This window comes from Leishmania donovani, chromosome 36 (genome assembly GCF_000227135.1).
Source record: "Leishmania donovani BPK282A1 complete genome, chromosome 36".
Classification (NCBI taxonomy): Eukaryota; Euglenozoa; class Kinetoplastea; order Trypanosomatida; family Trypanosomatidae; genus Leishmania; species Leishmania donovani.
Window position 1 is genome coordinate 443,443 of NC_018263.1, and position 24,426 is coordinate 467,868.

At 57.9% G+C, this 24,426-nt stretch overlaps 8 protein-coding genes across 8 annotated transcripts; all 8 read left to right on the plus strand.

Annotated features, from left to right (window-relative positions):
- Positions 1 to 5,014: 5,014 nt before the first annotated feature.
- On the plus strand, positions 5,015 to 6,127 carry LDBPK_361220 (hypothetical protein, conserved; the record flags this gene model as incomplete). The annotated part of the gene is made up of 1 exon (XM_003865190.1): positions 5,015 to 6,127. The coding sequence occupies one exon, from the start codon at positions 5,015 to 5,017 to the stop codon at positions 6,125 to 6,127; it is 1,113 nt and encodes a 370-aa protein (XP_003865238.1).
- Positions 6,128 to 7,883: 1,756 nt separating this feature from the next.
- LDBPK_361230 (hypothetical protein, conserved) lies at positions 7,884 to 9,797 on the plus strand (the record flags this gene model as incomplete). Its single annotated transcript, XM_003865191.1, has 1 exon — positions 7,884 to 9,797. One exon carries the CDS (start codon positions 7,884 to 7,886, stop codon positions 9,795 to 9,797), a length of 1,914 nt encoding a protein of 637 aa, XP_003865239.1.
- Positions 9,798 to 11,220: 1,423 nt separating this feature from the next.
- LDBPK_361240 (hypothetical protein, conserved) lies at positions 11,221 to 12,228 on the plus strand (the record flags this gene model as incomplete). The annotated part of the gene is made up of 1 exon (XM_003865192.1): positions 11,221 to 12,228. One exon carries the CDS (start codon positions 11,221 to 11,223, stop codon positions 12,226 to 12,228), a length of 1,008 nt encoding a protein of 335 aa, XP_003865240.1.
- A 1,207-nt stretch (positions 12,229 to 13,435) lies between these two features.
- LDBPK_361250 (hypothetical protein, conserved) lies at positions 13,436 to 13,858 on the plus strand (the record flags this gene model as incomplete). The annotated part of the gene is made up of 1 exon (XM_003865193.1): positions 13,436 to 13,858. The coding sequence occupies one exon, from the start codon at positions 13,436 to 13,438 to the stop codon at positions 13,856 to 13,858; it is 423 nt and encodes a 140-aa protein (XP_003865241.1).
- Positions 13,859 to 15,291: 1,433 nt separating this feature from the next.
- LDBPK_361260 (GPI anchor biosynthesis protein, putative) lies at positions 15,292 to 17,172 on the plus strand (the record flags this gene model as incomplete). Its single annotated transcript, XM_003865194.1, has 1 exon — positions 15,292 to 17,172. The coding sequence occupies one exon, from the start codon at positions 15,292 to 15,294 to the stop codon at positions 17,170 to 17,172; it is 1,881 nt and encodes a 626-aa protein (XP_003865242.1).
- Positions 17,173 to 17,906: 734 nt separating this feature from the next.
- LDBPK_361270 (hypothetical protein, conserved) lies at positions 17,907 to 18,671 on the plus strand (the record flags this gene model as incomplete). Its single annotated transcript, XM_003865195.1, has 1 exon — positions 17,907 to 18,671. The coding sequence occupies one exon, from the start codon at positions 17,907 to 17,909 to the stop codon at positions 18,669 to 18,671; it is 765 nt and encodes a 254-aa protein (XP_003865243.1).
- A 556-nt stretch (positions 18,672 to 19,227) lies between these two features.
- Positions 19,228 to 20,718, plus strand: LDBPK_361280 (hypothetical protein, conserved; the record flags this gene model as incomplete). Its single annotated transcript, XM_003865196.1, has 1 exon — positions 19,228 to 20,718. The coding sequence occupies one exon, from the start codon at positions 19,228 to 19,230 to the stop codon at positions 20,716 to 20,718; it is 1,491 nt and encodes a 496-aa protein (XP_003865244.1).
- A 1,810-nt stretch (positions 20,719 to 22,528) lies between these two features.
- LDBPK_361290 (hypothetical protein, conserved) lies at positions 22,529 to 24,283 on the plus strand (the record flags this gene model as incomplete). The annotated part of the gene is made up of 1 exon (XM_003865197.1): positions 22,529 to 24,283. One exon carries the CDS (start codon positions 22,529 to 22,531, stop codon positions 24,281 to 24,283), a length of 1,755 nt encoding a protein of 584 aa, XP_003865245.1.
- Between the last annotated feature and the right edge of the window lie 143 nt (positions 24,284 to 24,426).

Below are 24,426 nucleotides of genomic sequence, written 5' to 3' on the forward strand. Positions count from 1 at the left end.
ACTCGCCCGCGGCGAGGAGGAGGCAGCTGTGGCGCAGCAGGGGTAGGTGCGCTGTGGTTGCGTACGCGTCTGCGCTTGCGGACCTTTTCACTTCGTCGAACGGGCATGCCGAGAAGCTGGAGGAGGAGATCATCGGCTGCGGTGCTCGGCGTCGTTTGTGAGGAAACTCTCTGTCTTCCTGACTTGTGTGTCTGCATGTGCATCGGATCCCTCTCGTTCTCCTCGCTTCTCTGTTTGTGCGCCAGCAACGTCTCGTTGTCCTTTACCTCGTCGTTGTTCTCATGCATTCGTGTGTGTCGTCTCTCTCTCTCCCTATCTGTTCTCTGTCAACTCCATCGCGCACTCCGCGACACTCCCCATCCACATCTCTCCCCGAGCAGCACCGCGCTTGTATGTGTGGCACTTTGGGCTGCCTCTGCCTGTTGCCCCGTACCGCCCTGCGCCTGTAGTGAAGAAACAAAAAGGGTTTAGCGGGCCCTTCGCTTGCTCGTTTCACTGCTCGGTCATCGGCCGCTTTCCCTTTCATATAGCGACACACTTTCCCCTTCGTACAGGGATGACGGAGTACGCTGGAATGCAGGCCACAAGGCACGCTGAATCGGTGAAGTCGACGCCGCCGACAAGTCAGACGAGGGGGAGTATGCCCGCCGCCACGGCGCTGCCGTCGACGAGGGACATAGGCGTGTATCCCAGATCGCTGCCGCCCCTCGGGGGGAGCGGGGCAGGCAGCAACAATAACACTACGTGCAGCACCCGGCACGACTTTGATCCCTCGGCAGCGGGGAACGTGAACACTACCGCCGCCATGGGCGCGACGTTCCCAACTTCATCGTTCCGTTCGACACTGACGGATAGAGATCCGTCCCGCGGTCCGTCGCTGCTGCGCGTCAGCGACCCTGCGCCTCCTCCGTTGACGCCGACAGCCCCCGCTACTACAGCGCCGACTCTATCGGGACAGCACGTCCTTCGCTGTCCTCGGAAGCCAGCCGCTAGCACTGGTGGCCCTCGCATGCCCGTCGGCCTTACAAGTGCGAGCGTGCAGAGCCACGACGAAAATGACGCGTGCCCACACTCGCAAAGCACCGGTGAAGGCGACGAAGCCGCCCCGCGGTCCAGCCAAAGGGCGTGCAGCCCAGCTCCTACGGAAGATTACGCCAATCAACGCGCCGACCGTCGGCTGGCACGCACTGTCGAGCAGGGCCCGCGGAGGGGTGAGGCGACGCCTAGACTACATGCGGCGCCGTCCCGGTCAGATAACACGGAGGTAGATTTGCTGGCGCGCCAGTTCGTGCAGCGCACCGTTCTTTGGTCGTCCATATGCAACTGCGCCTCCGGCGGTGAGTCACCCGCGCGTTGTCGTCGTGACGAATTGGTCAAGTCGACGGTGCGAACCGTCAGCGTGGGCACGGGAAGCGGCGCTTGTTCGCACGAAGCGACCGCGACCGTGCCGATCTTCAGTACGACCGCAGCAAAGTCCAGTCAGTCATGTGTGGGAATCCTAAACTCTGCCAACGTGCAGAGTTCACACCGCGACGAGACGGACAACGGGACTGCAGGCAGCTTTCCCCTCACCCGTGCAAACAACCCTGCCTTATCGACTCGGGAGACGTTCCCGATCCCTCGCTGCTGCCCCGATGACTTACTGCGGGGTGACGGCAAGATGTGGACCCCCGGCAAGCCGCTGCGTATCGCGTACGTTACCTGGAACATGGCAAGCAAGAGGCCACGCACCGGCGAGGTTTCCGCCCACTGCATCTACCCCAACGCACACTTGGTGGTGGTCGGCACCCAGGAAAACGGCCCCTATGTGATGTCAAACAAGCACCAGCGCCGGTGGACGAAGATCGTTTCGCAGGCCTGCCTTGGTGGGCAGTACGAGCTGGTCTGCCAGCACCATATGTGGGCGGTGCAGATGCTCGTTTTTGCTCGTCGCCGCGACGTGGCTCACTACATATCACGGGCCCACGCGTCGCACGTGAAGACGGGGCTGCTGAACGGCCTGGGAGGGAATAAGGGCGGCGTTGCTGTGGGACTAGTCTTATCTCTGACGCCTAAAGACGCAGCGCCCCCCCATCGTGCGAAAGCACATCTCGCGACTGCTTCTGCTCCGCAGGCCCCACCGCTGAAGAGTAAGGCGTCCGGGGCGCGAGGCACGCCGATAAAGCGATCCGCTACCACACCTCAAAATCTCGACAGCTCAATGGTAAAGGGGAGAGAAATTAGCGCTGGTTTCATGTTGTCGAAATCCTCCGCGGACTGCGCCGTTGGAATACCTCCGCCTGTGATGAGCAATCCGTACATGCTACACGACGCTGACGGCGAATATGGCAAGCTGCTGCAGCAGCACAGCTTGCCCGATGGCAACAGCACAGGAAACCTCTTCTGCGACGACGGTGACACTGTCTTAGAAAATGACGGGGTCTTCTCGCCTGCCGAGGTGATGAGTCGCAACACCTCGTCTGAGCTGACGACTGAGCACGCCGATGCCGAGCACTCTCACCGGCACACACAGCACTCCGAGAACGACATGGATCGGCAGGAACGTGGGGACGGTGACGACGACGCCTCGAGTGACGGCAGACCAGATAACGTCACGCCGAATTACATGACGCTGCTGTTCATCACCGCGCACCTTACGGCGCACCAAGGCGCTGTCAGCAACCGCAACAAGGACTACCGGCAGATTGTCTATGGCCTGCAGCTTGGCCGCCGCGGCCCGTATCGTAAGTTCTTCAAGCTGTTGCTGGGTCGGAAGAAAGTGCTGGATGGTGACGATGAGGAGGAGGCAAGCGATGAGGACGACGAGGCTGATTATTGGGAGGACAACAACCCTGAGGAGGGTGTGATGCCTTTAAGGCTGCCCGTTGTGTCTGAAGTTGAGCACAAGCGAAAAATGCGCCGCGACGTGACAGAGGAATTCGACCTCACCTTGTTCGGCGGCGACCTGAACTACCGCATCAACGGCACTCGCAAGGCCATCGAATACGTCATCCAGCACCACAGCAACATTCGATCTATCCTGATCAACAACGACCAGCTGAGCCTTGAGCGGGCCCGCGGGAAGGTGTTTCAAGGATTCCAGGAGGGGAATCTTCTCTTCCGCCCAACGTACAAGTACGAAGTATCGGCCGGCGGCGGCGTCACCCTCAACGAGTACAACTTTTCGCACAAAAAGAACCGCATGCCGGCCTACTGTGACCGCATCTTGTACAAAAAAAGGATGAGCTCGGCTGCCCGACGCGTCGCCATTCGGCTCTACACAGACGTCCCAAATGTCCGCTCGAGCGACCACCGTCCCGTCGTGGCCCTCTTCGACGTCGGCACGCGGGCCTACACCGGCTGAGACAGTGGGTAGGCGTAGATACTTGCTTCCAAGCACCTCTTGTGTAAGCAAGGGCGCGTCTTTCTTGAATGTATTTTCTTCCCTGGCCTACGTGCGTGCTGCTGACCCCTTTCAGTTTTCTTTTTGCCGCACACCTCCTCGTCGAACCCCCTCAACCCGGGTGCGCGTTCGTTGTGCCTACACACAAGCGCATATATATATATATATACGTACACGGGGCGGCGGTTGCGGCGGTGTGTGTCTCTCTGTTCTTGATGTTTGGCTGGTGCGACTCCTCTCCCTCTCGTCTTTTTTTTTCGTTTTTTTGTGTGTCTTGCCCATTTGCTGCCTTCGCGCTTTTTTTTCTTGTTTCTGCTCACCATTTTTATGATATTCGTGTTTTTTTTTCGCTTGTTTTCTTCTTTGGTCTCTCGTCTCTGCGGTGGGGATTTATTTTGGTAACCGTAGTGGTATCGTTTGGGGGGGGGGGAGGAGGCTTCGGATCCACAGCTCTCTCACTCTATGTCCATGAGATGCTGTGAGGCACGGCGGCGCCTTTTTCGCCGGCGGATACAGGGGATGTGACTGGGTTCCGTGGTGCTCGAAGCGCGGACACGCATGGCGACGGCTGTGCAGCTCGAAAACAACGCGAAGAAGGGCAGGAACGCACTTTTGATCGTTCTTGCGTAGCGAGCGCCGTGTGACGCTTCCCCTGCTTTGTTTTGTGTGCCGTCAGCTGCCACGGTTGCCTATTCGAAGCTGCTTCCTCCTGTCTTCCCTTTTTGCGCTCATGACATGATCGGCACTGTCTGCGAGCAAAAATGTTTCGTGGCCGCGCCTCGCGTAACTTTCTGTTGCTGAGCACACCAGTGTACAGTGAACCCCGCGTGTCTTCTGGTGAAGCACGTGCACGCCTCCCATTCACTTCCTGCTTCTCTCTTATTGCTTTTTTTTTTCTGTCTCCGGCCTACATGATGTGGAGCTGTAGAGGGGCATGTGCGCGCAGCTTGGTTCGCACCTCCCTCCCTCCCTTGCGTTCTCTATTGTATGTGGATCTCACCACAGCGCCCGCACTGGTGGTTCCGTTTGGTAAGCTGCTGAGCTGTTCAATGGTCGGTGCCGTTCTCTCTACCTGGACTGCGCGGTTGCAAAGAAGAAGCTGAGGGGGAAGAGCGACGAGCACATCACTCGTGTGTTTGCGAATGTTTGTTGTACATCTCTGGAGCGAGAAGACAGCGACAGAGTGCGACTGAATAATCTTCAAAATAGAACCGAAAATAATCGAAGGAAAAGGGAGAGAGTGAGCCCGTGCCATGAATCACAGTGTTCAGCACGCATATAGACGCCTCGGTGCGGCTTGCGGTCTAGATTTTGTGCTCTTGTAAAATGCGTGGAAGGGTCGAGAATCAGGCGTAGGTAGCGTGAGCTCTTTCTGGTTGTTGCTACTACGATCGTTACTATTATCGTTCTTCTCGTCCTTCTGGCTGCACTTCATATCGTTTTTCTTTTTGTTGTTGTTTTGTTGCTGCTGCGCTCCCTTCTTCACCCCGCCCATCCACACCACACACTCTCTCTGCGCGCGCAATCCCACTTACTTGTTTGCTGCATGCATGACCTCGGTGTGTTGCCGCTGCGTCTTTTCCCGTCCTCACCAACTTCTCCGCGGCGTCTCCCTGTCGCACACACGTGTAGATGAAGCCGCACAAACAGCAGCGCACCTGCACCAAGCATCCCATTCCGTCCCACAACACGTCCGCCACCGCACGCCACAGTTCAGGTCGTCTTTTCCAGAACACTGTGCAGCCCTCCGCGACGCGAATGCGCTTTGTGCGCCCCGCCACACACGCGGCGCCGCACGGCCGCGGCTGGTACGAGGCGATCCCAGAGCGTCTAAAGGTGACCATCGACGACTACTTCAGCGAGGCCACGCACTGCTACGACGAGGAGGGGCACGAGTGCGCTCGCATGACGGGCTTGATTGCTCCGCACGCCGGCATGAGCTATTCCGGCCGCACCGCCGCCGAGGCCTTCGCGGTTTTTCGTGATTACCTCTACGCAAAAGGGTCCAAAGGCAGCGAGCTGGAGCGCATCTTTATCCTTGGGCCGTCGCATACAAAAGGCTTTGAAGGGTGCGAGCTCTCCGCCGCCAGCGCGTACGAGACGCCGTTTGGGCGGTTGAGGGTGGACACGGCCGTAGTGGATCGTGTGATAACTGATTTGCGCAAGGCAGGGGTAGGGGCGGCCACGGCGTCTCGCCGCACGGACGAGGCCGAGCACTCGATCGAGATGGAGACTCCTTACCTCTCCCACATTCTTCACTACCCACCAACGACGACCGGTGCGCCGGCGCAGCCGGCAGCGGGGCGCGTCGCAATCGTGCCCATCATCGTTGGCTGGACCGACAGGCAGGACGAAAAGGCCATTTGCGACGTGCTCAAGCCCTACATGGACGATGCTCGCAATTTCTTCATCTTCAGCTCTGATTTCTGCCACTGGGGTGAGCGCTTCTCCTACACATACCACTACAAGCGCTCCGAGTATCCGAATATCGGCGACTCCATCATCGCCATGGACCACGCCGCCATGGAGCTGCTGGAGAAGCGCGACTTGGAGAGGTGGTATGCCTACCTGCAGATGACCAAGAACACAATTTGCGGACGCGCGCCGATTAGTATTGGGATGCAGCGCTGGGCAGACGAAATGAACAAGGCGCGAGTGAAGTTTGTGCACTACTCGCAGTCGAACAAGTGCAAGGACGCAGACGACTCATCAGTGAGCTACGCCGCTGCCATCATTATGGAGTAGATGGTGCACCTCCACCCCATGTAGGCCTCGTGATGCCGTTCTATCTTCTTGAAGAACAGCAGGGGTGAGCACAAAAGGAGCCGCCGCACAGCCGCGTCGAGCTACATGTATACATATATATATATATGTCCCGTTCGTCAGGGCAGTGCGCTTCTCCTTTTTGATGTTTTGTGCTCATTCCAGTCTTTTCTTTGGCCTCCGTCCGACATCGCTGCTTTTTGCTTTTTCGTGTTCTTTCACACGCTTTATGTGCGCTTGAGTGTGTGTATGTGTGTCCGTTTGCCATCGCCGCACGCCCTGTACACACACACACACACACACCTGCTCCACTGACTGTGGGCATCCATTTGCTAAGCCATTTTGCTGTATCAAGTCCCTCCCTTTGTTTTTGCTCTGTCTTGTCCCATCTCTACCTCCCGTGCCTCTGTGTATCGATGCTGTTTACCGCTGCAGGACTCGATTCCAGTCTGGCTTTGCTACTACAGCACCCACAATATGCTGTGCCTACGGCTCTAACTGAGAAAGGTGGGTGAGATAAGAAGAAACCTCTCTCCTTTATCGGGGTCTCTAAGTCTCTGCAGCTGCCCCTCCTCTGCATTCTCCCCTTCAAATTATGTTTGTGTGTGCTTGCTGTTGTCTTTCTGAGCTCTGATAGCCAGTTGAGGAGGGGGAGGGGCGCCGCGTCGCGGCACCAGGACCCAGCCACCCACGCACAGTGTGTGTGGGGACGCCAAGCACCTACGGCGTCAGGTGGGGGTGGGCCATCAGAGCGATTTGCCGCTGCCGGCGTCGGCGGGGAGACACGCCTGTGCCACCCGTATGACGCGGCAGAGCGTCCGTGCAGCTCGAACGCACCTCACACCCGGCTCTCGGTCTCCACTGGTGGTGGTGGTGGTGGGAGGGGGTGGGGGGGGGGCCTCTGCGCCACTCCGGGGGAGCGGAGTTGGTGAGAAGAGTTTGGGGCACAGGCCGTGCACGGGTGACTGAGTCGGCGCCTTGCGGCAACGCGTGCCTGCCGCTGCTTCGCACCGGGCTGATGGGAGCCTCTGGCCGTCCGCGGTAGAGTGGAGCTTAGGTCATGTTAAAAAGAATGGACGCGGTGAAAGCAAACAGAAAAACAATCGATGCCTTCGCTGTGCGCTGGCGACCGTAGAGGAGGTAGGTGCCTTGAGGGGATAGTGGTCCTAGTACCGAAGCAGCCAACCGGCTGGGCCGCTGTGGTGGTTGATGAGACTTCTCAGAACGGAATCTCTCGTTTCGCGAATCGCTCTTTTTCGTGGCCGTCGTAGGGGCCGGCCCTCTCGCGCGTGCTCTCACGCAGATATCCGTGCGCAAGCACATCATTAGCGCTCCAGTGCTCTTCCACACCTACCTCTTTTTCTTGTCTCCTTGCTGGTGGTTCTTCATCCTCCGCGTGCTTTGCGTGCCGCTTCACCCCCGTTTTCTTTTTGTTTGGCGGTGGTGTTGGTGCTGGAGGGGGGATCTTTCTCCGCATCTATCCACCGATCCTGCTTGCTTTTGGCAGCTGTACAAAAAAGACAGACTCAGAAGCACTCAAGCACGGGCGCCCTTTTGTGTGTTGTGTGTGTCTGCATCGTCACTCTGTCGTTTTGCCTCACACTTTCTGCCCTTTCTTTGTTCGTCTCTGTCTCATTTTCTTTTTTTCTTTGTATTCTTCGCGTGCGCGTTCTCCCTTTTGCTAGCTACTCCTTCCCTTGTACTATCTAAATGGTAACGCGGGCACTGCAAGAGCGCGATGAAGACCCACCGTCGCCATGCCACCGTCGAGGAGGTGATTGACCCCTCTCCGTTCGACTACACCCTTCTGAGCCACCTCTACGTGCATTCCGACGGAACGGATGTGATCGACTTCAGCGGCCTCGCTCCTGGCAAAGAGAGCCGATGCCGTGTGAACTCCTTCTTAAAGAACCGCAGCTTCGCTCCAGGGATGACGGAGGCAGAGCCTGAGGCTGTCGGGTCGTACTTGCACCTGCGCATCGAGGAAAACGATCGGAGTACAGTGGACGACTCGGAGTGCTGCAAGATCCCTGGTGCACACACCTCAGCGCCCCCGAGAGGCGGGTCGGCCCCTGCGTCGAACCTAGTGCGCATCGAGGACAGCGCGGAGCACTGGTGGTTCATGTGCCAGGCCGCAGAGGACACTGCACCGTACGCGCGACTCTTCCACGGAGCAGGGGACCTTCTCAGCTACCTAGAGCAGCACAACCTTCAGCTGCCGACAGGCAGGAGCTGGATGAGCGACCCTTCGACTGACGCAGGGTTGCCGCATGGCGGACAACCTCAGCCGCACCAGCACAGCAGCAACAGTGTTACCGGCGGCACCACATCCATCCTGCCACTGACGAAGTGGCTGGACATCCAGATTGACCGCTCGAACCCGCGCAGTGCGGAGCGAGTCGCCCAACTCCTGAATCGCTTGCCGATTTCGCAGGAAACCAAGGACAGCTGCTTGTACCTGTCCACGGTCGATTCGATCGACATTAGCCTGCTGACCACTAGCGACGTTTCCAGCACCATGTCCGACTATGTTTTCCTCAACTTGATGTGCACGCCTGTGGTGGAAAATGATGTGAACTGCGCAGGCGCCACGACTGCCACCACCGCGTCGGACGAAAAGAGGTTCCTGCATGGACTGGGCGGCGGCAATTTCGGCTTCTCGAGCACGGACAAGAAAAAACGAACGGCGAAGTCGGGAAAGACGCAAAAGCGTAGTGCTGCTCACGTTTCGTCGCAGGGGACCCTCTCGGCCACGCGAAGTGTGATGGAGATGCGCTTCGAGGCGGTGCGTATGGGCGCGCCGCGCTCCTCCGTGCCGGAGCCTGTCGCTGTGGCTGTCATCGTCTTCGCGGATTGGATGTTCACCATACACGAAAAGCCGTTTGCGGAGATGGACGACATGCTGCGCATGGTGCAGCTACACTGTGCACCATCAGAGGTGACTACCTCACATCTGCGCTACGCCGCCGCCCTGTCGCCAACAATGCAGCGTCGCTTCACTGCGCCGTTCGCGATGAGTGTTCTCCTGCAAATTGTGGTGGGGCATCACCTCGACAGCATCACCCTCGCCAAGGCGGTCGACGCTCTTGGTGATTGTGTCTTCGACGTCAGGGAACGAAAGAGGGACCAGGATGCCGTCTTGAAGCACATCACTGCCGTTCGGCGCTGCTTTGGCGAGTGCGGTACCGAGACAGCACGGCGTGAGGTGCTCTTCGCATCTCTGCTGCAGCCCATGTTTGCAGACAGGTTCTTTGTGGCTGATCCTACCATTCGCCGTGAACTGGAGAACGCCCAGGCGCACTTGCGGCACTTCCAGCGAGACATTGCGGATTGCCGCGACACGGTCGCCCTCTCGAACTGGCATAACAATGTCGCCATTCAGTGGGTGCTGCTGCGCCGCGGTAACCGTGCTCTTCGCATGGTCCTCCTCCTCGCGCAAATGACAAACATCATGCAGCCAATCGTGATTGTGCAGACGCTCTACGCCATGAACGTCCCGTTGCCATTTGAGGCGGACGGCGACCCACCGCACACGACGCTGGCGCCGTTTTTTGTCTTGGCCGCTATCTTCCTCATCTACTGCGGTCTCACTGTTGGGTCCATTCGACACGTGCTTGTTCGTAAGTCCTTCGAGACACGGCTACTGGCCTAAGTGCGCCAATAAGAGCAGCACGCGTAAGCCGTAAATTTTGACTGCACATCAAGATAACCCTATCTCTCAAAAGGAAAGTATCTAAGAGGCGTGGCAAAAAGAAAAATGGGTGTGGGGAAGCAGAACAGAGGAAGGTGGACGAAAAAGGCATTAGTTGCGTATGCTGATGGTGAGTCGAAAAGAGGGGCGGCGAGACCGTCATGCACACAGTCGTCACACAATCTGTCTTCTCAAGCCAAGACCGCGGTTTACACATATGTGAAAAGTAGCGTGTGACAAGAGTGCGAGAGCTGCTCACCATTGCGTCTCTTTTCCTCTCGCTTTGCATGTCCATCCCCACAAGGGTGTGCTCCTTCGCCGCCTGTCCTCAGGTGCTTTTCTCTGTCTCACGCCACTTCCGCGGCTTCGTAAGCTTGTTGGAGTGCTGTTGTTGCGCCCTTGCCACCCTCATCCTCAGCGCTACGTTTTCTCTCTGTGTTGTTTTTGTGACGGCAAAGAAAGTTGATCTCCCTCCCTCCCTCTCTCTCTCTCTCTTTGTTGGTGCGTTAAAGCACTCATGCGCAAGTCACGGGCGCACGAGAGCACCACCCCGGGCGCTCGACGATGAGAAGGAGCGCGGAAAACCAGAACGAACGAAACAGAAAACCATTTGACCTTGCCAGACGTGCAAAGCGACGGTGTTTTTTTGTTGTTGTTTGTTCATGTGCGTGCGTGTGTGGACGTCTGCGAGTCACGGAGACGTGGGCAAAGCAACAGAAGGAAAGAAAAGCACAAGAAAAAAGTGGAACGTGGCAGGGGAGAAGGGCTTGTAGGCATACAGGCACGCCTTTTGAAGGATGTGGGTGGTACGAGAAGCGCAAGTCCAATTCTCATCTGCGTCCGCGGCAGTGAATCCTTTTCCATTCCCCAAGCCCAGCTCAGCTCAGCCTGCCTCCTCCCCCAAGATCCATCATCCAAGGCGCACCAACAGCGGTCTACTCGACCATGGCAGCTCCCTCTGTCTTTTGAGCCGTCTTTTCTGTCGACTGTCCTTTTATCCTCTACTGTGCCTTTTTTTTTACTGTAGCGGTCAGCAGCTTCACTTTTCTTCGACTGCGCGCGTCTCCAGTGCGTTCGAGTCTGTGTTCTCGCTACAGTTCCTGTCGCCCCTGCGCACCGTTTAAAAACATTTCTCAGTTGCCTATCGACGGCGTATAGACTTTCCCTGTGCACATCAGCACAGACGCACAAATAGACGAACACACGTGCATTTCGAGGGGCACACGTTTTCCTTTCACTGCCTCTCTTCACAACCTCTCGCACGCACGTGCCGAGGATCCCTTTCACGCGTTGGCGCTCGCCTCAGCTACCTCACCTCTCTCTCCTCGACTGTGCCGCCCGCCAATATAGAAAACGCTTGCGACGAGTTTGGCGACGGTCAGCAATGCTGTGCGGCTCGCGAGCGACCTTCGCCCGGACGGCGGTAGCGTTCTTCAACATGAAGCACTTTCAGACCAAAAAGAAGTACAACCTTACTCCCCAGAACATTTATGAGACGTTCTCCACCGTGCTGTTGCCCCGTGACCGACTGCTGCGTCAGTCTGTCTCCGGCGGCGGCGGGTCTCGAGTACTGGTGCTGGATGCCCAGCAAAGGGTGAAGGGGGTTTACCTCCCCGTCTTTTGCATGCCGCACCCTTCCACCATCACGAACGGCAGCAACTCTCTGGGTGTGGCCGTCGCCGACTACACGCGTTCCATTGAGGCAGCGTCGACAATACACAAAGCAGGCGGCGGCGGCACTGCGTCAACGTTGCCGACGGTGCTAGTGGTACTGTCGCATCCGCAAGGACTGGCCTACGGTACCTTTCGAGCCGATGGTACACCAGGTGTTCCAATGAAGAACCTTGCACTCTCGCCAATTCTTGCAAATGCGAGGACACAGCAGGCGTCGACGAACATCGCCTCTACACCCCTCCGGACCTCTGGCCTGGGCACGGTGATGCCGTTGCTGAACGTTTCCCGCGGTCGTGCTGAAGTCATCCGTGACATCTATAAGGAGCTGAATGAGTGCGAACACGTTGCAGAGCTAGCGGCCTGCTCTACCTTCGTGTGGGTTCAAAGGGACAACATGTCGTCGATGACCTTCGAAACGGCACAATCCTCCGAGCGATACTGGGAGCGTGAAAAAAACGACGGTGACGGCGCCGCCGCGCCGCCGCCCGGTGCTATATCGTTTCTGGACCGCCGCTGGGTCTTGCTGATGGACGTTGCCCTTCACCCTGATACTGGCTTAGGCCTTTACGCCCGCGATCCCGCCACAGGCGATCGCATCGTGAACGCCACCGGGGTGCAGTCTGCCCTTTGCAGAGGGTTGCTCTTGCTCGATCACGTTCCCCGCACGGCGGCGGACCCGACAAGAGCAGCCGATAGCGACACGGGTTCAAGTGGGTGATGCTGGCTGCTCGAGACCACCTCTCCCCTACCGCCGCCGCGAAGCACTCTTCGTCGAACATGCCCATACATCGTCGAAATTGGCTTCCTCGCGCAACGCACGAGAACGCGCGCAGCCCGTGCATTCGCTGCTGCGTGATGTGAGCCGGCGGTTCTCTGTTTTCGCGCGATGACGCTGCACGCAACCAAGAAGAGATCGTCAGTGATTCGAGGTGAATGTCCTTTGTTGGCATCGTTGGGCGGACCTCTTCACAGGAACGACCGGGATCTTTGGCGGCTCACAGAAGCGGAGAAACAACAGAAAATGTGCGGGAAGTGTTCACCCCATCAAAAGGGGCACCAAAGGAGCACATCCGAATACGAGCAACAGAGGCACGAGGACGGTGTGCTTGCGTGTGTGGGGAGGCGCGGTTTACTGTGGAAACATGAGGCTACCGCGGGTTTGTCGCGCCGAAAGAAAATGCTGCGCACCATATCTGAGAGCGACAGGGGACGGGGGGGGCTCGTGTGCGTGGAGATGGTCCATGCTGTCAAAAAGCAGAAAGCTAGGTGCCGTTGGGCCTGTGGAGCCTGCCCATGCGAGGGTCGAGTAAGCCGCTCACCTCGACTGCTCGCCTCTCCCTCTCCCCCGCCCCCAAATCGGTGAAAACCTTCTGTCCACATAAAAAAATGCACAAGGCTTGTTTTCTTTTTGGTGCTCAAGACACTTTCATAACGTTCGGATGGCGCTTGCTTGAGCCTCTGCATAGCATTCTTTCTTACGGCACCAAGGCGGGTGAGGTATGTGTGCAAGGAGAGACGTCTACGGATCACCGTAGTGATTGGAGAGTGTGCAAGTAACCTCAAACCCCTTCACGTATCGACTGCGCATCCTTTGCTGCCATGATCGGCACTGACACCTTGCCTTCTCGTTCTGCCTGCAACCCCCTCCTTCCCTTCTTTCTCTCTGCTCCTTTGGACGACTTGCTCTCGGCTGCTGCACTGCCGTCATGTCTGACCTGAATTCGTTCATCATAGGCAGTGCGAAGGGAAGTAGTGCCCCCTCTTCCTTTTTTTTCTCCTCGATTATCAACGTCGCTGCATTCGCAGGAAAAAAAAGGCTCGTTGCTCAAGCTATCTTTCGCCGTAGCTTCTGTAGCTCTCTCTCTCTCTCATTTTATTTTGTTCCCCTCCACCTCCCCTTACTAGCAGACATTCCGCGCCGCAGAATGCGTCGTGTCACTTGCCATGCATTCGTGCGCTGTGCGCAACCCGCGGCGGCACTCACGCCTGTGCGTACCATTATTGCCGCCAAGGGCATCGTGGAAAACCGTATCACCAAGCACTACACCAACCGCACTGTCGACGAGTCCAAGGCGGAGCGAGCGGAAAGCATGAAAAAGACGCTCCACCCCAATCCGCGCAACCGCAAGGAGGAGCTTAGCCACCTCACCCAGCACTGCAGCTACGAGTACGTGCCGGAGTTTCAGCGGTGGGCGAATGATATGATGGCCGTGTACAGCGATCCGCAGGGGTACGGGCACGATATGGCGTATCACTACCAGCGCATCTGGAAGGCGAAGAGCTTGACGCGCCGTGGCGTGGAGGATGGCAGCGGCGCCTTCGATGTGTGCCGCGTCCATCCGCATTGACAAGGAAAACGTGAGGAACAAAGTCGCTGTGGATCGGCATCACCGCAGGAACATCCGCGCTACATCAGCACCGATGCTCTGCGAGCGATGACGACGGTGACTGTTTTGGTCACGCATCCATCATGCGCGGACGGAACTCGTTTTTGTATCATACAGCTTCTCTTCTTGCTGCTTCCGCGCGCTGGTGCACTCCTTGTGTGATACATGCCGTGTGCGCATAGGTGTGTGTGTGTGTGTGTGGGTCTACTTGTTTGGTGAGCAGTTCCCCGTAAACTCGCACACGAGCTCACCCTGCTTTTCCTTTCCTGGTTCTGCCGTCTGTTGTAGTCCATTTAGTTTCTCGCAGTAGGTAGGCTTTCCGTTATTAGTCCTTTGAGTGTTTTTTTTTTTCAAGATTGACCTTGCTCTTCATATAGCCTCTACTGTCCTTTCCCCTCGACAATCCCTGCTCCGTTGCGAGCCCGCCGGCTGCCCTCCCCCCCCCCGCTCTTTGCTCGTGCGCGTGCCAACGCTTTCTTTATTTTCGTTTCCCCCGCGAGTCGGGAAGGGGTGCAACGGCTTGGGGCCGACTACCTCCGTTTGAGCAGGTAGGAAGAATCTGCAGGCGTGTACGCCGATGTGCACGCATGTACGTGGCTTGGGTCGCAAGCCAACGGATAAAGATTCCAAGCGCCATGCCGAAAGGACGAAAAGAAAAGGAGAGGATGAATAGTGGCATGGCACGGTGACCGGATACAGCGGGCAAGCTACTTTGCCGTCTCTCATGAGCCTGCTATGATGGTGACGCTCTGATGCTGAAAAAAGAATCTCGAGTTCGCTAAGTCGAACCAAACAGTAACTGTGAAGTCACCCAGAAACACAGGCACATACACACAAGGACGGCGACAAGATCGCACTTGACCAGGTAACCGAGCAAGCTTGTCACGCACCGAGTCCTGCTGACTTCTCACATGAGCTGGGCCAGGGGCATGCTCTCCACGTTGTCGCCGTATTTTCTCCCGTTGCTTCATCTCCCTCATGCACTGCTGCTGCTCCCTACCTCTGACTCTGATAGACGGAGCACCTTTCTGTACAAGAGCGAAAGTGCTTCGGGCAGAAATACACCGCTGTGAGCGCTTAAAGACCGCGCGCACCTCGCTCACGTGCGTTCGACGCCGGCATCACCCCTTCTACACACTCCGAATAGAACGGCATCGAACTGACGCAAGACAAGCGAGGTTACAGTTTCAAGAAATTAAACTAAAACCAAAACGAACAAAAAAGGAGTGGTACACTGCACGTACGTCCTGACAGTTGGCGTGCGCATTCTCGCGTGCACACGGCCACTCTCAGAGACGCGTTCGCCCCGTCCATACTCGCCCGCTGCAAACCCAGAACGCTGACAGGGAACGACCCGTCACTAAAACGTGGATTGTAGCTGCTGACTCTTTCCGATGGACGTGCTGGGAGCGTTTAGTCGGTGGCCGCGCCCGTTGCAGTCGAGGTGGCTACTGCTGCTGTTGCTGCTGTATCGCGTGACTCTCTGTCTGACGTTGCAGACGGCGGAGTCGCCCGATGAATGGTGGCAGAGTGAGGAGGTCGCATACAAAATGGTGTTTGGCCGTGGGCAGCTCACGTGGGAGTGGGACGAGGCCATTCGCTCCTATGTCTTTCCGGCAATTTTCGCAGCTCCGCTGCTCGTGCTCAAGTGCACAGGGACGGACACCGCGTTGACAGTGTGGGCCTCCAGTCGGTGTGTGCAGGCTTTCATCTTCTTTGCGCATGACTGCACCATGCTCGCCCTCGCACAGCGCCTCGACGACCTTCGGCGCTGCCTGAACTCGAGGAGGTCAGGCCGCCACGCGTTCTCCGCCCCTCTCTCCTCCACCGTCAGTGAATCCACCGGTGCGAAATGCCGCACACCGACCATTGCGTCAACAACGCTGGCCATGGTGGTGGTGGAGTGGTTCCTCATCAACACAGGAGTGCGCAGCTACTCCAACGTGCCGGAGTCTCTCTTCTTCCTGCTGTCTCTCTACCAGACAAGCTACCCGTTGTTTCTGCTTTGGGCCGGTGTGGCGTGCGCAATGCGCGTAACGGCGGCGTTTGCGGCGCTGCCGGTTTTTATCGTGCACGCATGGCGCTTATGTGGCGAGATGGGCGTCGCGCGTTGTCTTCTTATTGCTTTCACCACAGTCGGCATGGTGGTCGGCATCAGTGCCGGGGTCTGCTTCGTCGACTATATTTTTTACCATCGTCTCGTCTTCACCCCGTATAACTTTCTGAAGTTTAACTATTTGCTGGGTGTGAGCAAATACTATGGGGTTCATGCGCCGTATTGGTACTTCGTCACGCTGCCGGCCATGGCCGCCCCATTCGTCTTTTTTCTTGTGTGGATGCCTGTGTGCTGGTGCTGGATGCAGGAGGCGGAGAAGCACCACATGAGCGGCTCGGCACCGCATGCGCAGAGCACGCTATTTTCCGGCTCTTCTTCGCGGACACTGCGGCAAGAAATAAAGCGGTGGGCTTTTGTAGGTGCGCCGACACTGATGATTTACAGCAGTCTTGAGCATAAGGAGATGCGGTTCGTCTACTTTCTGCTCCCGCTGCTCCTCCTGATATCCAGTGTGGTCGTCGTCTTCCTCTGCACCAGTTCTCTGTCGGCGCTGAAGCAATCGAGTAGAGTGCGACGACGGTCTTGGTGCCTTGCCGTGCCGTCTGCTGACATGGTGCGGCGCCTCTTCACGCTCTCCTGGGCTGCGAGTGCGGTCTTCACGATTGCGCTCCTGTACGGCTACCGCCGCGGCGCCCCGACGCTGTTCCGCGAAATTCGTGGCGCCGACCGACACTTTGGTCACCTGGAAACGCTCGCGCACTGCTACAGGACGCCTGGATTTGCGCAGCTGCACGGCAAGGTAGATCGACTAGAGTGGGTAGACTGCCGGATGAGGTTAGATGCCGTCTCGGGGGTACCAGTGGTGACGCAGGACCGCCTATTTACGGAGCAGCCGAAAGCCTACGCGTTGTGGCGCTACCTACGCGTCGCTTCGAGGCTTGACGTCGAGGACGGGGGTAAGGAGAGTGTTGGCAAGCTGTCGAAGGATGCGTGGTGGCGAGAGATGCTCCGCGTAATGCCGAAAGGCGAAGCCCCTGCTTTGCCAGACGCCATCATCCTCTTCCAGAATACGGCCATCTTGCTCGAGGCGGATCTTTTGCGACCAATGGGCTACCGCCGACTTGTGGTCGTGTTTCACTCACTGCACAGCTTCGAAGAGCACGAGGACCGCTATCTCGAGTTGTGGTCCCGGGAAACAGCGCAGAAAAGCGAATCGTGAGATGGTGCGCAGAGGCGCTTCGACGTTGGCAAGCGAGCAGCCCTTCTGATATCGTCTTTATCATTATTACTTTGCTATGTTTTTTTTTTGTAAGGCCGCTCATACGCTTCGTTTACTGCTGATCCCTTCCGCCTATGGTAATCGTTTCTGTAACGCCTCTCGCTCTTTCCTTTCTTCTCTTTTCTTGCTGTATTTTTTTTTTCCGGTTCGGGTACATTTTTGCTTTATCGGACGAGAGAGACAACAACCGCAAAAAAAAAACACTAAAACTCAGCATCACCAGCGAAGCGAAAACAAAAATAAAAAGGGGCGGCTGTTGAGGATGGAAAAGACAGCAGACGGAGTGCGAGAAGCAACTCGCGTTAGAGACTGTTGTGAGTTATTTTTTTGCTGTCACGAGTGGGTAAGACGGAGTACGCTGCTTAGGCGGTGCGCTGCTGTACAGCAGCAGCGCGCTGAGCCTTTTCTGTGCATCGCCACTACCTTCTTAACGACCCGACCTTACCCCACCTCCTCGAAAGTTCTGGAGTGCGTGCAGATCTTTCCGGCGTGGTGTGCACACATGCGCGTCTGTCTTGTTTCTGCGCTGTGTGAGTCCCGCTTCCCATGACGCATACCTCTGCTGCGGCCGGCTGCTCCCCTCCCTCCGCCCTCTTTGCAGACGTCCCTGCGTAGGAAGTGTACTTGCTTCCCTTTCTCGGTTCTTGGTGCCTAGGGCGGGCGAGCGTAGAGCCATGGCGACCTCGTCACCTCGCACCGCGATATCCTCGTCATCGGCGATGAAACAGTATCTGCAGCAAGCAGCGGAGGACGATGTCGTCTGTGCATTTGGCCCCGACTACTTCCACGGCGCGCGCGCCGGTGCCTGCGTCGGCTCCCTGTTCTCTGCGACCCTCTGCTGGTACACGTTTCGGCTGTTAAAGGAGGACCAGCGGGAGGCCGACTTCCTCGCCGGTCTCAGGCAGGGCCAGCGCAACCGTCACTTCTCTACTTGGACTCTTCTGCGCGGCTTGCGCACTCAACCGATGCTCACCACGGGGTGCATTGCGCTCGCCACCACGTCTGCGATGAAGTGCATCAAGTGCTACCTGGCAAACCAGCGCTGCCGCGAGTTTTTCATTGACGACGTGCAGTTTGATATGATCAGCGAACTGAGTGAAACGGACTCATACGCGGCGGCTTTTCTGTCGACAGTTTTTCATAATGCAACCGGCTGCGGCGCAGGCGCACACGATGCATTCACCACGCTCAGAGAGGATCGCAGTGAAGGCCAACCCACTCAGTCGCCTGCCCCTAGGGCGTCTGCATCGACATCGACGGTGAATGACCTACTTCACGCCCACATTAGTAAGCTAGACAGCGAAAAGGTCGCTCTTATTCACCGCGCGCCAACGTACTACGACGGGGTTGCCGTTGCGTTCCTCGGCTCCGTTTTGGACTGCTACCTGCCGCAAAAGCCGGTGCAGAGGTACTATAGCATGCGTGCCGGTACTTGGTAGGATTATCTTGTACAGGTCTGTTTATCCTAGTAGCTTTTTGTTTTGGTAGTGCCGTTTGATTGCTGCACTGCTTATTGTAGGGTGTGTGCTTTACACTTTCCTGTTGAAGGCTTTTCAGAGCTCTGCGGCAGTGCGGACAAAAGAGGTGGAAGAAGAAGAGCAGTGGCGTGTTTGGAATGCTCACTTCGGAGCTGAAGCAAGGTGTAGCAACTCGCGGCTTTCTCATCCATTGCGGCTGTAGCGGTGCACCCGCGACGCACCTTTTTCCAACTGTGGACACCTCAACCTCTCTAGCTCTCCCCCTTTGCGTGCACCGTCTTCCTCGCTGTTGTCTCTACACCCTGCAACAAGTGCAACCCACCGCACCACTGTTCGTGCAGCGGACGGTAACGTACCTGCTCCTGGAACGCTGTATTGGAACTAGGCATCTACGTGCATGGGTCGCGAATAACAGGCACCCAACTGCAACCATTGACTCTGCTCCAGCTGTCTGTAAGAAGGAACGCAGGCTAACGCCGACACACATACATAAATACATATATATATATATACGCAGATGGAGTCCTCGACAGATCGCGCAACCACGAGGCCGTTGGGGGCCGAAACAGCGGCACATGCAACACGCGAGACAAATGACGTTGACAGCGAAGACGGCATGCTCGGCTCCCCTTTGCAACTTGACAGCTCCACCATGGGCACTGCAGAGCTCAACTCAGCCTTGGAGTCTCTCTCGTCGGCGACAGTTCCGAACACGGCTAGCTGCATCCAGAATAACCTCTCTCTGGCACAAAACTTTCTCGCAGACAAGGGTGACACTACCACCAAGTCATGGAGTGCAGATTATGACGATGCAGCGGCTCCACTCTGGCAGAGATATACAACCCAAGGCGAGCGGCAGCACTTCTCCGTCTCTAGCGTAACCGGCAAGCATGGCAGCAGCGTTCGAGGCGCCGAAAATGTCAAGGTGTGCGTCAAGGCGCCGGCCGGAGGTCAGGAAACGTTGCTTCCCGGAGGTGTTCCACCGACGACCGCCAGCTTTGCCACGAAGTGCGATACATCGCACGTGGCGGCTCCGACGCGCGAGTTCTCTGCCACGTGGAGCCCTCAAGGTCTGCTTGGCGGAACACCTGAAACATTGGACGCGCGGCCCGCCGTGGACGACGCCAGTTCCATGGTCGCCGTGGTGCTGGGCGAGGAGGTACCCGATGACTTGCCGCGCGCCCCATCAGCGTACACGGAGCCGCGCAGTTGCCCCTCCACGCCTTTGGTGAACACAATTCATCTCAACCTGCAGTATACAAGAGTGACGTCGTTTATGTCTATCTCGTCCCCCTTTTCTGCCTCCGTGCAGAGTATATCGTTCCTGCGCACGTCTGTCCAGCACTTGATGAGCAACTCGCAGCACTTCTACGCGTCCTCGTCGTCCTGCGCCGCGGCCAACGAGGTACCACTGTTCGGCGAGGTCGGTGCAGCGGAGCCCCGACCCCTCTGCGCGTCGCTCCCGGAGACTGGATCGGTGGCGGCGCAGAGTGCCTTGGAGCCGGCCAAACTGAGAGCAGTGACCTTTGCGCACTCCTCAGTGGAGGCGAGGGACTCGTCAGAGGGAATCCCCCTCATCGACCCGTCAGCCATGTCGGCGGCAGACAACGCCAGCACGGCGCAAGAGGCCTCACCGCACAACCCAGGTGCACCTACTCTCCCGTGCACTCCAGTGGCGCGCCGCGCCGTGAACACTTCGGTCGAGAGGTGTCTCGTAGAGGAAGAGCAAGAGCGTACGGAGCTCGTGGAAGACCAAGCTTCCGGCTTTGAGACGATTCTGGCACATGAAGTTTCGGCCTACCTCGCTATGAGTCGCCAGCAGCGCATGATAGCTCGGCAGCGCAGTGAATGCGCCGGCGTCACCGAGCAGCGAAAGTCTGTGGAGGAGGAGGCGAGCCAGCTCCACGACTCGATGCGGGCGCGCATGAGGATGGCAGAGGATGAACACGAGAACTTTATGAGCAACTACCGACCGATACAGCAAGTACAGCTGCACAGCGCCGGTTAGAGGAGCGCCACGGTGGCCACCGGTGCTGTCGCTGGGGAGTCAAGCTGCAATGAACGGTGCCACGCGGAGCATTCCTTGCGCTGCCCAGCATCTTTTCCCCTTGATTCCATCGATGGCTTACAGTCCGCCAATGCCCCGCCACGGCCGTGTTTCCTGAACGCCTGCCCTGTAGCTCCCTCGGGAGCGCCAAAAGGGACCGGCCGCCTGGTGGCATCGGAGATGCGGCCTCACCTCCAGCTAAACCGACATCCGTTTCGAGCAGCAGATGCGCTGACCAACCGACATCCATACAGCCCTGCGTAACGTTCACAGCTGGGTCCGTATACACATCTTTTTTCTTCTCTTCGCTTTTCCCTTTCCGCCAAAGGCGAGGCAGCAGTGCGACTTGGAACTCTTCGAGGCACCTTAACGAGTCTCCGCTGGAACTACAGCTGCCTTTCTGCTTTTTTTTTGTATTTTTCCTGTTGCCGTTTTTCTGAGCTCTGATAGCCAGTTGAGGGAGGGGGAGAGGCGCCGCGTCGCGGCACCAGGACCCAGCCACCCACGCACAGTGTGTGTGGGGACGCCAAGCACCTACGGCGTCAGGTGGGGGTGGGCCATCAGAGCGATTTGCCGCTGCCGGCGTCGGCGGGGAGACACGCCTGTGCCACCCGTATGACGCGGCAGAGCGTCCGTGCAGCTCGAACGCACCTCACACCCGGCTCTCGGTCTCCACTGGTGGTGGTGGTGGGAGGGGGTGGGGGGCCTCTGCGCCACTCCGGGGGAGCGGAGTTGGTGAGAAGAGTTTGGGGCACAGGCCGTGCTCGGGTGACTGAGTCGGCGCCTTGCGGCAACGCGTGCCTGCCGCTGCTTCGCACCGGGCTGATGGGAGCCTCTGACCGACCGGGGTAGACTGGCGTTGAGTGGATGCTGTATGGCGAAATGTGTGCACTGAAAGAGAGAAAGCAAATGCACTCGGCTTCAGTGTTATGCGGTTTTGCGTTCCGCAGTTATGACGACTCCCGTGGACGCACCTGTGTTGTCTGTTACTCTGGTTTGCCTCATCGCTCACGCCTCTGCTCACTTATATTAGCGGCTGTGTTACGGAGCGCCCCAAAACGGGCCGATTCATCGATGTCCTGACCTTTTTTCCTCCCTTGTGTTGTTGTACAGCTGCCCGAGAAGCTATCGCGAAGTGCAGGTCGCCTTGAACCGCGCGTCAGCAGAACCATGGGTGTTTGGCACTTGCATGCCTGCCGCATCTCTCGCCTCGGTAAAGCTCTAACAGGGAGGCGACTTCGCTCTACACGTTGCTTGACATGCAGTGCTGCTAGGCGCCGAAGGCGGGAACACTGTGCGCGTTGCTTGCCATGCGGTTTTGGTGTGCGGATACTGCGGAAGTCGTGTACGCCGTGCGCCTTCTCGCTTTCTGGCTTCTGGATACGACTCCGGCTGAGCGCGTTCTGTGCCCCGCCCCAGCGTCGCCGAAGACGAATTGTGTCTCTCTTGCTCGTTCTTCTGTCGCCCGTGTCGCCACTGCCACGTGATTTGCGGTTGCTCCTCCTTCTACATCTTTGACTCTCTCCTTCCCTGCCCATTCTGAAACACAAACACATGCACGCATGCTCACCACACGGATGTTGGCATGACCAGCTCGTGGCCCGGACTATGGTCTCCATTTTTTATCAAAGCCAACTAACGTTTCGCGCCTCATCTGCGCGGCTCCGCTGCTGCGTCACGCTGCCGTGGCGCACCCCTTCCTCTGCCGAAGGTGCTCGCGCCGTTTCGCGTCTGTGCTGATGCGCAAGGCATTGCCGGACAAAGGAGTATCATGAATGCGTTCCCTTTACAGCACAAAATGATGCAGCGACTGAAGTTGCCCTACATTCATGTCGGCACGTGCGAGGTCATGAACCTCGCCAGCTCATACAACATGGACTCCTTCAGCGTTTTCAATGGCAAGAACAGGGGTTTGTACCAGTCGACGGCAGCGGCCGCTGCCCAACGCGCGGCGACGACCCCCACCGACGGCACCGCCGCGTGGTCGCTTTCGCAGTGCCAAGAGCCCTTCCTGGGGGAGATGGTGGCAGGTGGTCTGCTAGACAGCTACACGGGCCGAGAGGCATCTACGTTTGTGAGCAGCTACCTTGCCAAGGCACTGAGCATGCACACTGTGTTGCCAACGGAACTACGCATATTGCGCAAGGAAGACCCTTCTGATCCCCTCCTTGCTATCATGATGGCTGCCTTGGCCCGGAGACGTGGTATGCACACGGAGTCGGGGAGTCTCGTGACGGAATGGGAGCTTCAGCAGTATGCCATCAGTGCTGACGCGGCTTTTTTCCGTGCGTGTAAAGCTGGTCGACGCCCGCCGTACCTCTCCTCGGCACAGGAAAAAAGAGGCAGAGATGCAGGCGCAGAGGATCCCCGTCCATCGCCGCTGCCGCCGGAGGAAAGTGGTTGTCGCGGTGTGTGGTTCTCGGCCACCGTGACCCCAACCTGGCTGGCGGAGCAGCAGCGGCAAGCGCTGACGGAACACAAGCAGCGGCTAGCCCCTTCTCCGCAGCGAATACTCGCGTGTGCAGAAGCGGCCGACGAGCGTGAAGTACGGGAGCTGCTGGCCCACACACCGTTTTGTCTCGATGTCGCTGTCGGTTGTGTGGGCAATTCACGTGCCTTCGGCGTTGCCCGAAACGCGCTGACTGGCGGTATGCAGAGTCGACTGGACGCATCACGAGAGCGAACGGTGCCGCTGAGCATCGACCACAGCCCGCTTCGCACCTCGGAGTACCGGCGTGTCGTGCAGGCAGGCGGCATAGTGGACTCGACCGTCGGGGACATGATTGACGGCAATCCGTACTACAACGTCGCCAGGAGTTTCGGCCACTGGTCCATGAAGAAGGATGGACGCCGCTCGCCGGTGGAGCAGAAGATGATCGCTCTGCCCACGGTCAAGACGTGGCGCATGCTAGCCGGGGATGCCCTCGTGCTGTGCAACCATGCCGTCTTTGAGACTAGGCATCAGGATGACAGTAGCATGGATGAGCTGGCGAAGGTGGTGGGCCGAGGGCTCTCGCTTGATTTACCGCCGGAGGCGATCGCCGCCTCTCTCTGTGACTTTGCCGTTCGCTTCGGTGCCGAGCACTCCCTGCAGGTGATGGTGGCCGTGGCGGGGCCGGCAGCCGGCACCGCACCATGCGCGGCAAGCGGAGATGATTCTGGAATGTCAGTGCCCGAGTTCTCCGAGTGGGTGGACCCGGGGCCGCTCTACCTCGGTGCGTGCCAGCGGTTTCCTGAGCTGCGCCGAAGGCTGCAGCAGGACTGCGCCCGGTGTGAAATGACACTGGCCTCACTGATCCGCCGCCGTTGGGAGCGCGTGCGTGATCTGCTTCCGACTCGCCACTCCCTGTCGCTGCTGCCCTACTACGGAAAAGAGTGCGGCGCGTTGCAGCAAATTATGGAGGAGGAGGCCATTTTTTTTGAGCACGAAATCTTGCGCGACGTGACTGACGTGAATGACCCACGTCTCGATGCGGTGTTTCAAAAGCTGGCGAAGCGGCTACAGCCGAGCGCGCCTGTTGCGTGATCTGAGCGTGCTGCTAGGTGCGCGCGCATGTGTTTGGCGCTGTGGGGGTGTTTTGTACGCGGTGCTGCGGTGTAACGGGTGCAAAGGGTCACGCGACACAAACAACAGCGCGTTGCGGACATCCTCGAAGGAGCTCTTCTTTT